Source organism: Leptopilina boulardi, unplaced genomic scaffold (assembly GCF_019393585.1).
Source record: "Leptopilina boulardi isolate dan_hultmark-lab unplaced genomic scaffold, ZJU_Lbou_2.1 LbouV2_371, whole genome shotgun sequence".
Lineage (NCBI taxonomy): Eukaryota > Metazoa > Arthropoda > Insecta > Hymenoptera > Figitidae > Leptopilina > Leptopilina boulardi.
The window spans coordinates 4,228,973-4,245,227 of NW_026137942.1; the positions used below are offsets into that span (position 1 = coordinate 4,228,973).

The window sequence follows — 16,255 nt, forward strand, 5'->3', positions numbered from 1 at the left end:
TGTTCTATTTAATTACGGTCTAGATATAATTTTACAATAAAATTTATAATTGTTACGAGCGGATTGACGTAAATTTTTATTTTTTAGTGTTCCGTATACAATATTCAATCTAGACAGTTCATATTTGTTATAAAAATGTATTTTTGCATAAAAATTACAGAGAAAATATCGCGGTCACGATTGTAGTTGATGATTAAATTTTTTTTGCAACACTAATCTCTAAAGTTTAATTTTACAAACACTGAAAAGTGTATTATTATTGTTATTATTATTATTATTATTATTATTATTGTCTTATCGTTTTCAATAACAAATAAAATTAAATTTTGAGACAATAAATTAATTTTGTAGAATTGAAAATAATTTATTAAATAATTTTAGATAATATTTTTTAAAAGGTAATTGAATTTTCAAAGATTTACAATATAGATTTATGTAAATAAATGAACTTCAAATGATTTTTAATTTAAATTTTTTGTGATTTCCGTGAATGAAGAATTTATTGTAATTAAATTACAGATTTGTGAAGAATTTCATTAAAATTATTGAAAATAATTAGGGAAGAATTTAGTTGAAAATTTTGTTAAATAATTAAATTAAACATCTAAAAGAGATCTGCGTTGAATATACTAAAAAAAAACATTTTGTTTAAAAATGTTGTAAAATTTTTTTAAAAAAGTCTTAAAAGAAATAATATTTTCTGAATTTTTGAAAACATTAAAAATGAATTCGTACGTTCATAATTTCAAGAACATATTTTATGTATCTAACGCACGCACGTTAAACGTGTAACAAATATAAAAATGCAGATATTTTATAGTTTAAAAATTTTACCAACTTTAGAATAAAGGTTTTTACATGATTCACCAATAAACAAAATAATATAAACGCAACTCAATATCTGCCATTTGAAATAAAAAAAATTATAATCTTTATTTTTTAAAATCTTTAATGCATTATTTATTACAACTAAAAAACGTGATTTATATTTTGCGCAGTACTATTTGCAAATAAAATTTTTTTTTTTTAAATTAAGTAAATTATTTAATTTAATTTAAATTTGGTATATTTAAAGTACTTGAGGCTATTTATTTTTATAAATAAAATAAATATTTAAATCAATCTACATTCATCGAAATGTACATTCAGAAGAAAAAAAATTTTTTTCTCTCAGAGATAAGAATGAAAAATCTATTTGTTTTAAATAAATTTCAATTTGGTTTAATTAAATAATTAATATTGCTCTTAGTAAAATATATTTTTATTTCATTCAAATATATTTGGTTTGAATAAAAAATCCATGATCAAATTTCTTTTAATTTCTATTTTTTAATTTAGTTTTGAAAAATAAAATTGAATTTAAAAATAATATTTTCTTCTGAAAGGTAATTCAAATTTTATTTAACATTTTTATTATTTTTTTCAAAATATTATTTAAAATAATATTTTCTTCTGAAAGGTAATTCAAATTTTATTTTACAATTTTATTATTTTTTTCAAAAATAATCTTAAGTTTCACAAAAAGTAATAAAAAATATGTGCAATAGAAAAATTTTAGATAAGTCAAGTCATTTATTGCAAATAAATTTTTTTATATTTTGTTTATTTTTATGGTGTTTGTGATAAGCATGCATATAAATAGAAGGTAATTTAAACGATTTTTATAAAGATTTTTCTATTCTGTTCTACAGTTTTTACTGCAATAACAATGAAAGCCACTTATATTTCTCTCTTACTTTTTGTAAGTTTCGCCAACTTATGCTTTTCTTGTAAGTAAATTATTATTATTATTATTAACATTAAAATATTTTTTAAATATATTAAATTATTATTATATATTAATTATGTATATTATAATTATATATTATATTATTATATATTATTAAATTAACATCAAATAAAATACAATTAGTTCCGTATAATTATCACCTTTGATTTATTATTTTATTTTTTAAATAATATACCTAATGTCAGTTTTGAAAGGTTGACATTTTGCTAATGTCTCTCATAAAATTAATGTTTCAAAATTTCAAAAATTTAAGACACTTTTACAATGAAGAAATAATTTTTATAACACCATTTTTGAAACTTTTTTTTCTTTTAGTACTAATTAAGACTGTCTTTCATGATTTTTTTCGGTTACTTGAAATCCTGCACTAATTATGCGCAAATACTGCGTTTGGGCAGTTCCGGAGCTACAAAATATTTGCCACTTACATATGTTATTTCTAATGGTAAAAAAATAAGTTTTCAATAGATTTCGAAAGGGCCGACATAACCGGGCGCATATTAGGCAACATAAAACACTGATATTTATTTAAAACGAGTTCCGGAGCTACAAAAATTTTTGAACTTAGATATATCTAAGTAGCGCCTCGTTATGTCGGCCTTTTTGAAAACTATTGGAAACTTAATTTTTTACCACTTCCCTCATAACAAAAGGATATTCCTAGGATATCCATATCAATGGTCGATATCCTAGAATGGTCCCCAGGATATCGCTAGGATATCCAAACCGCCGGTCTGTGGGACATCAACAGGACATCCATAGGATATCCACAGGATATCCCTAAGACATCCACAAAATATCTATTGGATATTATATCGCAGGATATCCATGGGATATCCTCAGGATGTCCGTGGGATATTCTTAGGATATTCACGGGATATTTAATATCTCAACATATATTTTTAAAGGTTAAAATTGTTAAGCTAATATAATGAATAATAATATAATAAAAACAAAAATCTTATGAGCTTCTAATTTATTTTAAATGAAGATTTGAAACGCATTTTTCAAAGTTTTTAAATAAACTCATCCCTGTTGAAAATTCCGACCTCGTTTACAACGTCGTATTCTAAGTAGTTTGCGACGTAGTAAACGACGTAGTAAACGACATAGTAAACGACATAGTAAACGACATAGTAAATGAAAGCGGAATTTGGGATAGCAAATGACTTCGTTTACTACGTCGTTTACTACGTCGTTTACGATGTCGTATACGATGTTGCAATAATTATTTTAATATTATTTATTTAGTAATTTAGTAAGTACCCAATGGGAAAAATACCATAGGCGTATCAATGGCAACCATCATTTTATTATTTTTTAATAGTTATTATTATTATTTTATTTTTAATAATTACATTAAAATAAAAAAATGGTCATCAAAGTATTAGGGAAATCATTTCTTCCAAAAAAGAATTTGTCTCAAATCCAAAAAATAGGAGAGACATCGGGCAGAAAAAAATTTCGACAAGAAAAAACTTTTTTTTTTTTTTTTTGACTTTGAAAAATATATTTATTGTTCATAAAATACACAGTTAAGTTTACAAAAGAAACATTATAAAATATATAAGCTATCGTTTCGGGTACGCAGTTCTCTTAGGAACTTTAACCCCAGTAAATAAAAATCTCTGATTTCTTATTTATATTTTTGATTGAGATCGGTTATGATCGTTAGTTAAAATAATATTTATTTAAGTAAAAATGTTAATAAAAAACTTATTAGAAAACTTAATCTACGACTTAAAAGAAAATAAAAATATATACAGCCTTATAACTACATAACGGCATTCTGTACTTAAGTCTAAATGGCATCTCATCCTTTGTCTTATAAACTATAAATTCATTTCTTATGTCGTTTAATACTTCAGAACTGTCTATTTGTTCTACATAGAATTTTCTTGTCGCATCACAGATATGTTCCCTTATAGGTCGCACATTACATTTTTTATGTAGATCGCTGTTTCTGTCTCTAGGACCGGCTTTGCAAATCATTCTTAGACATTTATTTTGAATGATTTGTAACTTATTAATATCCCTCACAACAAAAGGATATTCAGGATATCCTTGGGACGTCCTGGGGATATCGATTTGTTTTCGGCGGTTTGGATATCCCTGGGATATCTTAGAGATGTCCATGGATATCCAGAGGATATCTTAGGGATATCCGAATCGCCAAAAGCAAATGGATATCCCCAGGACGTCCCAGGGATATCCTGAATATCCTTGTGTTGTGAGGGATTACTTTCACACGTATTAGACCATACAGGTATGGCATACAACATAACAGGTAATACTATCATTTTAAATAAAATAATTTTATTTTTAATACTTAGTGTACTACGTCTACCTATTAAACAATTTATTATGCTAATAATACCATATGCGTTTTTTCTTATAGAAGTAATTTGGTCTTTGAACAGTAGCTTCTTATCTAAGATTAGACCCAGAAATTTTGCTTGATTATTTGATATTATTTTATGCGCATCTACATAAAAGTCAGGGACACTTTCTTTTCTTTTTAGATGTTTAAAGTAAACTAATTCAGTTTTAGCTGAGTTAACCTTCAATTTCCATTTATCAAAGAACTCAAGCAAAACCTCTAGGTAATTCTGTAATTTTTTCACAGCCAAACTTAATTTTAACGAAGATACATACATTGCCGTATCATCGGCAAAAAGCGAAAGTTTAACTTCATCAGATTTTGGTATTTCATTAATATATAGTATAAAAAGCACCGGGCCTAGAATCGAACCTTGTGGCACTCCAGCTTCAATTGTTTTTTCATTAGAATCTGTTTTATTTGCAGTGACAATAAAAGATCTGTTTTTTAAATAATTTTGTATTATTTTAATTATATAAAGTGGAAAATTATATTTTTGCAATTTATAAATAAGACCTTCATGCCACACAGTGTCGAATGCTTTTTCAATGTCAAGTAGCACCATCGCAGTGGATTTTTTGATATTAAAATTTGTACTTATATGATTTGTTACCCTAAAAAGCTGTTGTACAGTGTTATTCTTTTCGCGGAATCCAAATTGTTGTGGAATTAATAAGTTATTTGCCAATTCAAAATCTTTAATCCTATTTAGAATAATTTTTTCATAAACTTTACTGAGCGTGGGCAAAAGACTGATTGGCCTATAGCTCTGTGGGAAGAGTTTATCCTTTCCAGATTTGTGGAAAGGTAAAATTCTTGCTTTTTTCCAAACGGATGGAAAATATGAGATTTCGAAGCAAGCATTGAAAATGTAAGTGAGCTGTACAAAAGCCTTTTTTGGTAATTGTTTAAGAACTATATTTTGTATATTATCCAAGCCCGGTGCTTTCTTTGATTTAGTTCTAAGAACAGCCTTTTTAATTTCCCTTGGGGAAACAAGAACAATATCATTTTTATCTATTTGCTTCGCTCTAATCTCTCTATATTTTCTGTTGATGAGCTTCTCAGTGTCATAATCACTCATATCTTGGGTTAACCGATGAACTTTTTCAAAATTATTCGCGATTTCCTCCACTCTATCCTCATTGCTCAAAGCTAAACTATTTAAGCCATGAAGAATAGGTATACAATTATTATTTTTCTTTGTGAGGCATTTTGCCATTTTCCACAAGGAATTATCTTTAACGGTTAATGACTCTAATTTTTCATTCTATCTATCATTATTATATTGAAATATTTTTCTTCTTATAGAATTTGTGAGTTTATTTTTAATCTTTTTAACTTCAATACTACGAGTGGATTGATAAATTTTCCTAAGTTTGTTTCTATCAGAAATCATGAGTCTGATTTCATCAGAAACAAACTTTATATTTTGTTTAATTTTAATTTTTGGAATGGATTTTGACATGGCATTTTGTATGATACTAACAAACTCATCAACAAAATTTTCTATATCAACTTTAGTATTTAAATTATTACTCAGTCTCAAATTTTCGTTTACATTTCTTTGGAATTTTTCCCAGTTCGCTTTATTATAATTCAAAAAAGTTTGCTCTTCTAATTTCAAATTATCTACATTACTAATTGATATAAGAACAGGTAGGTGGTCTGAATCTAGTTCGTCTAGTATGTCAGTCTGTATATTGTTATTAAAATTTTTACTAATACCAATATCTACAGTACTTGGCATTGCATCACTATAGGGATAGAGTGTGTAACTTTCTGGATAATGTATTTCGAAAAGTTTCTTACTAACAGAGAGAAAATGAGAGTAGGCACGTAATGGAAATATGTAAGTTGTTCCAATAGAGCGCTGCCTCCTCGCGGCAAGAAACGGTACTTAGGGATGAAATTTTGAATTCTCGTCGTTCGCGCCGTGAGTTCCTCCCTAAGTCAGTGAGACGAACACATATACAGAACGCCGAACTCGACCGAATATGCTCGGAAATTCTCGGGCGCATTTGTGTTGACTGCGACCACTAAATCCAATGCGAGCTGAATCGAACTTTTCACGCGATCAAGAATTTTGGTAGCGGCCGGGCCAATAGATTGCAAACATTTACATTTAATTAAATTAAAAATTATTATATTAATATTGTTCTTACTATTTTATTTTATTTAATAATATTTTATTTGTTTTGTGGCTAATAAGCCAATACAAAGAGGTTGTCGCAGTATTAGTATTAAATTTAAATAACAAAATTATATAGTTACATATGTAGTTAATCTATTTTTTTTTCTAGAACGGTTTTCATGAATAAGTACAATTTTTCGACAGAGTTGATTTGTGGAAATTCCAATGTGTTTAAAAAGTCTGTTTTTATCGTGTCTTCAAGTAGCGATGAGGATATATACAATGCTCTCTCTAGTGAGTGATTTGGACAATTCATTATTAAGTGATAGAACAAATCCGAGGTCTCTTTTCCACAGTCATCACAGAATCCCAACGCTCCAAGTCTGTATCTTTCCTTTTGGATTGTAAATGTTGAGCGAAATTTATTTAAAAGCCGGATTTGAGTTATTAATCGAATAATATCTAATGAGATTTTTAGTTTCAAATATTTTTGTGGACCTTTATACAATTTCAGTTGCGGTAGGATCCGTAATGACTGGGACTCATAGATTCTATTCACATCTTTCGTAAACAAAAATTGGTCATATTTTTCTATCCATATATTTTTTTTCTTTTGTAAATTAGGAAGCGTGAGAGTTTCCCATTCATGCCTTTCGCCTATAATATTAAACCATAGCCCCACTTGTTCACACCAATTATGTTTGATAAAAGATTTTTTTTTCTTTTTACCCTGAGTTAAAGTTTTTAATCGGAGAAAACATATTTTAGGGTAGCGATCATCGGCCATTAGGAGGATTTTTTCTATTAGATTTAAAGTTAATTTAAAGACAGTGGAAGCCAGGTTTGTTACTCCTAATTCGAGTCTTAGTGCATAGCCTGCGGTATTCTTGGGTAACAATAATATTTTTTTGTAAAAAGAGGTTTGTATTTTTTCTATGTCTTCCAAGTATCTTAATCCCCAAACGGGAATTGCGTAAAACAATATACTCGTGACCAAGGATACAAAGAGTCTGTTCACCGGTTCCCAAGTTTTAAGATTTAATCTGTTGATCAAGGACGACGTAGCACCTACGGCTAAATTTGTTTTACTCATAGCAAGATCAGTAGCATTTTTAAAAATTCCCGAATTTGAAAAGGGCACACCAAGATAATCGTAACTAGAGACCACCTCCACCTCCTGGTTATCCCCATATAAAAAGTGACCATATTTATGACTAAAAGCATGCCCTCCCCTTTTGAAAATTACAATTTGAGTTTTGCTGATATTTATTTCAAGATGGTTTTTATCGCAATATTTTTTTATTGCTTTTAAGGTTTTTTCATATTAACACTAGAGTCCGCGGGAATCGCGATGTCGTCGGCATTAGCCAGCAGGATAATTTCAACTAAGTGATTTATCGAGACACCCCTGATTCCCTCGTCCTTCAAAAATTGTTCAAGGTCAGTCAAGAAAACGGCAAACAGTAAGGGACTCATGACTTCCCCCTGTAAGACTCCCCTGGTTACCTGTGCTTCCCTCGATATACCTCGTGAATTTTTAACTGAAACATTGGCTATTTTGTATAAATTTTTTAATATATTAATTAATTTCGAACCGGTTCCAATGTGATGTAATTTTTTCCAGAGCAAATTATGGGAAACCGAGGGAAAGGCACCACGAAAGTCCACAAAGGGGACAAAAAGTTTTCCCTTTTCGAGGGACAGGCGGGATTGTATTAATGCGTTTAATGAGAATATGTTGTCAAGACAACTTCGATTTTTTCTAAATCCCGCCTGCCACTCCGGCAAAAAGGCCCCACTCTCCAGCCAACCTCCCAAACGTTCCGTGAGTATTTGCATGAAAATTTTTTAAAATGCATTTCATAAGTGCTATAGGTCGGTAATTCGCCGGGTCCGCTTTGTCTCCTTTTTTGAAAATCATTTTGAGAAAAGTGTCACCCCATGAGTTTGGTAATTCTTGTTTTTCCATTATATTATTGAATAAATCAAGTAGGTAAAAAATACAAGAGTTTGGTAAGTTTTTAAAAAATTCATAGGGAATTCCATCAGGACCCGAAGACTTACCGTCCTTGCACTTTTTTAAACTCCATAAAACTTCTTCAAATGTTATTTCTGCGTCAAGAGACGGGTTACTATAGCTTGAGATCTCATAAGAGATATTAGCCTTTTTTTGGGAAAGTTGACCGGAGATAAGTGTGCCATTCATTTAAGCCAATTTCATCCCCCACCCACCTACGAAATCGAAAATTATTCACTAATTTCCAGAAGGTAGAGGAGTCTCTCGCAACTGAAATTTCATTTAATAACAAATTTTTATATGTTTCTTTTTTAGATCGTTGTAAGTTTTTATATAGCTTTTTTTCAATATAATCTGCTACTAAAGTTGCTGACTCGGAATTATTATTTTTACATGCTTTTAGTAAATTGTTTACCTCTTTTTTACAATTCCAGCACTCATTATCATACCAGGCCTTGGGATTTGTTCCATTCACATTCTTTTTGTTTATTCTCATACCTAAATTGGTTGCAGTATCCTAAATATGATCGATAAAATTTTTTTCCATAACATTCACATCAGTAGAATCTACAAAATTCTCTGGGGGCCCACTCATAAGATTATAGTAGTCAATCGTGCATTCTTTTTTCCACTTCAAAGTAGTATTGACAACATTTTCATTATAATCTCCTATACCTTCAATTAAATTTACTTTAACACAGGCACACAAAAAAAAGTTGTCTGTTTCTTGAACTAGACATATATTTCCTATAGTATTTTGGCCCGCTGAAACCGAATCTGTGCTCAGAATTGCTCCATCACCCTCAGTTTTTTTTTAAATCGACCAAAACCACCCTTAAATGGACAAATTCACACTTCGGAGATAAAAAATAAATCAACTTATTTTTTTAAAAAATCGAATTTTACATATACGAAACTTTGCTCCACTAACTCAAAAACAAAGCCAGCATTGATCCAGCACCCTCTGAATTTTTTTAAATCGAAAAAACTACCCCTAATCTGAAGAATCAAATTTAGGAGGTAAAACAATAAAATAACTGATTAAAAAAGTTTATAACCAGGTATTTTTACTCTAGCAATGCGGAAACAAAACCAGAAATGCTCCCGCACCCTCTAAAATTTTTTTAAATCGAAAAAACCACCAAAGAATCAAACTTAGAAGGTAATTTAATATAATTATATTGTGTTATCTCCTAAGTTTGATTCTTCAGGTAAAGGGTAGTTTTTTCGATTTAAAAAAATTCAGAGGGTGGTGGATCAATGCTGGCTTTATTTTTTTAAGTTAGTAGAGCAAAACTACATACATGTAAGGTTCTGTTTTAAAAAAAGCCGGTAATTTAATATTTTTTTACTTCCTAAATTTGAATTTTTCTATTTGAGAGTGGTTTTTCAATTTAAAAAAATTTAGAGGGTAAGGGAGCATTTCTGACTTTGTTTCTGCATTGCTGGAGTAAAAATATCTGGTTATAAAATTTGTCAATCAGTTATTTTATTGTTTTACATCCTGAATTTGATTCTTCAGATTAGGGGTAGTTTTTTCGATTTAAAAAAATTCAGAGGGTGGTGGATCAATGCTGGCTTTATTTTTTTAAGTTAGTAGAGCAAAACTACATACATGTAAGGTTCTGTTTTAAAAAAAGCCGGTAATTTAATATTTTTTTACTTTCTAAATTTGAATTTTTCTATTTAAGTGTGGTTTTTCAATTTAAAAAAATTTAGAGGGTGAGGGAGCATTTCTGGCTTTGTTTCTGCATTGCTGGAGTAAAAAAATCTGGTTATAAAATTTGTCAATCAGTTATTTTATTGTTTTATCTTCTGAATTTGATTCTGCAGATTAGGGGTAGTTTTTTCGATTTAAAAAAATTCAGAGGGTGGTGGATCAATGCTGGCTTTATTTTTTTAAGTTAGTAGAGCAAAACTACATACATGTAAGGTTCTGTTTTAAAAAAAGCCGGTAATTTAATATTTTTTTACTTCCTAAATTTGAATTTTTCTATTTGAGGGTGGTTTTTCAATTTAAAAAAATTTAGAGGGTGAGGGAGCATTTCTGGCTTTGTTTCTGCATTGCTGGAGTAAAAATATCTGGTTATAAAATTTGTCAATCAGTTATTTTATTGTTTTATCTTCTGAATTTGATTCTGCAGATTAGGGGTAGTTTTTTCAATTAAAAAAATTCAGGGGGTGCTGGATCAATGCTGGCTTTGTTTTTGAGTTAGTGGAGCAAAGTTTCGTATATGTAAAATTCGATTTTTTAAAAAAATAAGTTGATTTATTTTTTATCTCCGAAGTGTGAATTTGTCCATTTAAGGGTGGTTTTGGTCGATTTAAAAAAAACTGAGGGTGATGGAGCAATTCTGACCTCAGATTCGGTTTCAGCGGGTCAAAATACTATAGGAAATATATGTCTAGTTCAAGAAACAGACAACTTTTTTTTTTGTGTGCCTGTGTAATCGGAAAGTGATCTGAATTTGAATTCATAATGCAAACCTCAAAATCGTCAATACAATCCAAACCTAGAAAATTAGACCAAACCATATCAATTGTGGATTTACCCAGGGAATTTATAAAAGTGTATTTAGCTGGACTGTCACTATTCGATCTTCCGTTGAAGACTATAAAACCATTATTTTCCATTGACTCGACCAATTTAATTCCCCTATTATCTAATTTCTTATCACAGTTCAATCTTTTATTGTTTATTTGCAAATTGTTCGGTATAATGTCCTTATGTAATTGATTTAAATTAGGGATATGTGAATTAAAATCCCCCCCATAAAAAAAGGTAAATTTGGAAATTTGTTTATTATATTAACTATCAAATCATCAATTTCCAATAGGAAAGAGAGAATGTTGCAGGTCGGTGAAATATAAACAGAGCCCAAAATAAATTCCAAATTAAAACCAAGTAATTTAACAAAGATACAACTCTCAGATACATACAGTGTTTCATGCTTATATTTACTTTTATTAAAGGAGATAAGAAGACCTCCCTTCGCTCTTCCTCTTGTAGCAGTCCTGGTTGCCTTGCTGAAGAGAACGTTGACGTCGCTCAGATGAGTCACTATTGTTGACGTTTTATTTTATTTAAAAAACGAATAAATTAAAAATTAAATTGTTTTATATTTTACATATTTTCCATATTTTACGTAGATTTTTAAGAATGAAATTGTTGAGAATAATGACAAAATTGTACATAATTAAACTTAATTATGTAATAATTATACTTATAATTATATAATAATAATAATTATTATTATTATTATCATTATTATTATTATATTATTATGTTTTATTAACATTTCATTAACAAATAATATCAACAATTATTGAGACTAAAAAAATTTGTTAACCAAAAATAATTTTTAAATACATCATTCTTTAAAAAAAATGCCTTTTTTGCTTTTAAACTCGGTACATTGAATTTTTAGAATTCTTAGTAAACTAATTTGACAAATATGTAGGAAAAAATTTTTATTCAAATAATCAATTGGCTATTTTATTTTATATAAAAAATTTTAATAGATTTAGATTTAGATTTATTTCTCAATGTACATCTTTTTGGATTTATACATATTTGCTTTCCCCACACTATATACATTAAAACTAAGCTAACAAATTATTATAATATATATATATAAAAAAAAAAAAAAAACGATTTTACAAGAGCAAAAAAAATTATAGTTTACAAAGTTTAAAAAAAAAACTATATGTTTACTGTAAATCTTAGTCAATATTAATTAGTCTTTGGCACGTGCTTCAAAAAATTTCGCGTACTTGCAGAGGCTCGGGATCGGTTTTCCTTTTAGAGTATGACAAAGGTATCCCGTGAACCCATCTTCGATATTTTTCCCTAGCCAATCATCTACTTCTTTCACCAGTTGTTTATCAATTTGGGTTCTAGCCTCTCTACACAGCCAAATGTGCTCTAAATTCTCTTCTTCTTCTTCACAGAAGCGACAATCCACATTTTTGAAACCTTTTTTCCCAGCTCTCCCGGCATTTCCACAACGCATCCTTGCCCACTGAATTTTTTCTGCTAGACCTACGTTCTTTAATTCCCAGTAGCTTTCTCTATCATCAGGTAATTTCATAGAGATAATATAAATAGAGTAGACAAGGTATAGGCGGCTGCGTAAGAGGGAAGTGTCCTGACATAAACAGAATGGGTTGGAAAGAGAAGAAAGATTTAACACCAGTATCTGTCCTTCAATAAGCACCAGCGCAAGAGAGACACCTACTGGTGCTAAAATCGCGTTCTCTTTCTATCAAACGGACGCCTCTATACAGACCATCTACACTCTATTTATATTATCTCTATGGGTAATTTCCATCTTTCGTAGAGATTGCAATATGAAGACTTGCTGATTTTTATATTGTCTTTTTTCTCCTCTCTTTCCTTCAGCCCTTTAATCCCTTTCTCAATTTCTTTGTTTATTTCGTCCTCCATTCCCTCTGTCCCTATCCAATTTAAAATTCTTAAAATACCTAACTCTTTCATTGCTCTTTTTAGACTTTTACCCCATGCTGATGGCTTGTTATTCTTTATACACCTTATCTCTTCCCTGAGACAAATCTTCGGTAATCTATGGTTCTGCATTTGCGCTACTTCAGCCACATATCTAAAAGCTCTTTCTTTTGTATCGATTTCCATGCTATTTTTACCGGTTTCCGCTCTCCAAATGTATCCCGGGGTATTCCTATCTAGACCCATACTCATTTTTATAAATCTAGACTGTGCTCTTTCAAGATCGTTCTTCTTCTCTAAACCCCACATTTCCACTCCGTATAAACCTCCTGATTTTGCCAAAATTTCCATGAGATACAATCTTCTTTTTAATCCCCCTATTCTAGCTCTCGTCATGATGCCCCACGCTGTATTTGTTGCCTTCCGTAGCTTTCCTGTCATAATTTGTACATGTTTCTTGAATGTTCCTCTGCTGCTATACCAGAAGCCTAAGTATTTAAAGTGGTCCACTTTCTCAACTTTCTGCCCCGATATTTTTAAATTAATTTCTTTTCCTTTTCTGCCCCCGTTTCTAAATACCATTAGTTTAGTTTTTTCCACATTTATCTCTAGTTTATTCCTGTTTACGTAACCCTGCAACCTATTAACCATTATTTTCATGTCCTCCGGGAAGTCAGCTATGACGGCCAAATCATCAGCAAACTTTAGAGCAAAAACTTTGATTTTCCCTATTACGGTTCCTCCTACTTTTCCTTTTTCCCAAATTTCGTCCATCTCATCAATGAAAATATTAAATAAAGTGGGGCTCAGTGGACAGCCCTGCCTTACACCCCTCCTGGTTATAAAACTATCCGTCAATCCCTCCGCAGTGATTACTTGGTTTACCGTTTCTCTATAGATTGTTTTTATCATATTTAACATCCTTCCTTTTATTCCGTATTTTATCAATTTAGCAAATAATAAATCCCTGTCCACTGTATCGAATGCCTTCTTAAAGTCAACAAAAGTTACATATAACTTTCCGCCTTTTCTTTTCAGACTGTTGTTTATCAGCGCATTTAAGACGAATATGTGATCCCTCGTTGACCTTTTTTTCCTGAAGCCCGCTTGAGATTCTCTATAACGATTTCCTGATTCCATCCATTCTCTTATACGTTCGTCCATTATCGAGGCAAGTATTTTATATCCGGTGTCCAGCAGTGAGACTCCTCTGTAATTTCCAGTGTCGTTCTCTTCTCCACCTTTAAAAATCGAGGATATATTTGCTTTTTCCCATCCCTTCGCTATTTGTCCACTCTTCCATAATTCATTTATTCTCTCATGACATTCCAACTTCCAAACTCCATCGAGTTCTTTAAAGAACTCTATTGCTATTCCATCTTCCCCAGCTGCTTTTCCGTTCTTCATTTTCTTTAAACATTTTAAAAATTCTTCCAATGAAATATCCCTATTTAGTATTTCTTCTGCCTCTTGTTTCTCTTCTTCGTTTTGTGCGACTTCCCCATCCTCGTTTCTATTTCCTGCCCTTTCTACTTCTTCCTCTTCTCTTTGTCCTTCGGCGTTAATAACTTTATTATTATCATCTGCCCCCAACAGTATTTCGAAGTGTCTCTTCCATTTTTTATAAAAAATTTTAATATTTTATTATTATTAATAAAAATAATTAAATTAATATTTATTAAATATTAATTTAATTAATAAAAATATTTTATTTATTTGCTTTGAATATAGTTTACTTTTCAAAGAAACATTATTTGATTAAGTTAATATTTGCTTGATAATAGCCAAATAACTGATTATTTTGAATGAAATAAATTTTTTAAACGCGGAAAAAAAATTTCGTCTTCTTATAAAAAATATAAAAATACGCATTCCTGTTTTTATTCAAAAATAAAAAAGAAAATTTTTCACCGAATTTAAAATGTGGATTACAATATTTTTCGTGGAATCGAACACAAATTAATAACCTTTTTTATTTTTGATGATTTTATTATTTTCTTTTATGTAAAATAAAAAAATATCTTTTTAATCTTGAAAATTTTGACATAAGTCGATAAGTCAGATCTTTATTTTTATCCATTAATCTGCCGTCAAATTCGCGATCGCTTTTTGTTTCAAGAAAGCAGTGTGCATAGAAAATTGTTTCAGTTGCACTTTGCTACACGTGATATATATGATTTGGATTCCTTTTTGTAAGCAATGAAATATATAATATTTTGGGAAAATTCATCAACCATTGTAAAACTTTTTTGATACTTTTTATCAAAAAAGGCGTGAGTGCCGTATGATCGTAAAATTGAGAAAAGACTCATTGAATACATTTACGATTTACTGGACACGTTTTCTTGTGACGAAATTGTCTCGTCTCGTCTCTCGCCATTATCGCGGCAACACTACATATGATAAGTTATTAATATACTAGTAATCTTCAAATGAATTTCCATAATACTATAGAATTGTTATATATTATTTTATTAGAAATTTTATTGCTATTAATCAATAGTTATTCCCTCTTGGAAAAATTTTGACACTTACTAACAAAGTCAAACAAGATTTTACCATTACTATTATTTTTGTGGTAATTCCACAAAGTATTTTTAGCATTAAAATCACCATATAAAAGTACTTTATTTGCTGTATTGAAAATTATATCTGAATCTTTAATATCAATTTTGCCCTGTGGCGGTTTATAACCAGAGACAATTACACTTCCATCCCCAAGTTTTATGCCAACTGTTTCAATAGATTTTGTTTGTAAATCAATTTCATGATATTTAATTGTATTTCTAATAAGTATCATAACTCCCCCACCTGTTCCTAAATCATTCCTGTCCTTTCTAATACAGTCATAACCAGATAATTTAATGTTGCGTTTTGCGCTTATTTTTGTCTCATTTAAAAGCATAATATCTATATTGTGTACATCAATAAAATCTTTCAACTCTACAAAATGTCCTATCAGTCCATTTATATTAAAATGGCTCAATTTAATTGACTTTAAACAATTTTTATTTGACATTGCAGATATCTATAAAAACTTGTAGTCTAGACATATCGTCTTTACAGTTAACTAACCTACTATTAAGTTCCCTTACTAATTTTAACATTTTGCTAACATCGCAAAGTTGATTTAATTTACTCACTTCTGCCATCAGGTTCTGGTAGTCGTTCATGATGTTTCCTTTGTTGTTATTGTCCTCATTTGGTTTCTGCCTCTCTGGCACCTCCCATGGTGGCTTTGGAAACTGGTTCCACGTCCACGTTCTTTGAGGAATGCTCGTTGGCGCCTGCTGCTGTTTTCCCTCCAAGTTTCTCCTGGTTACAGGTTTCGTAATCGTATTTTTCCTTGCTTGGATTTTGTCCAGATGTTTTAGGTAAATCGGACATTTAGAATAGTTTGCCGGATGCTGCCCCCCACAGTTAGTACACTTTGGTGGATCCTCCGGTGAATTGGCGCAGTCCTTAGTCAA

At 30.1% G+C, this 16,255-nt stretch overlaps 1 protein-coding gene across 3 annotated transcripts in view; it reads left to right on the forward strand.

Annotated features, from left to right (window-relative positions):
* The first annotated feature begins 1,621 nt into the window (after window positions 1-1,621).
* Window positions 1,622-16,255, forward strand: part of LOC127287601 (uncharacterized) — a 69,639-nt gene continuing 55,005 nt past the window's right edge. Inside the window, exon 1 of one of the 3 annotated variants that reach the window (XM_051314611.1) lies at window positions 1,622-1,769. In XM_051314611.1, coding sequence (XP_051170568.1) covers window positions 1,709-1,769 — 61 coding nt within the window. In that variant the 5' untranslated portion in view covers window positions 1,622-1,708. The remainder of the gene's footprint in view (window positions 1,770-16,255) is intronic. The other 2 variants (XM_051314610.1, XM_051314609.1) reach the window with 2 other exon arrangements.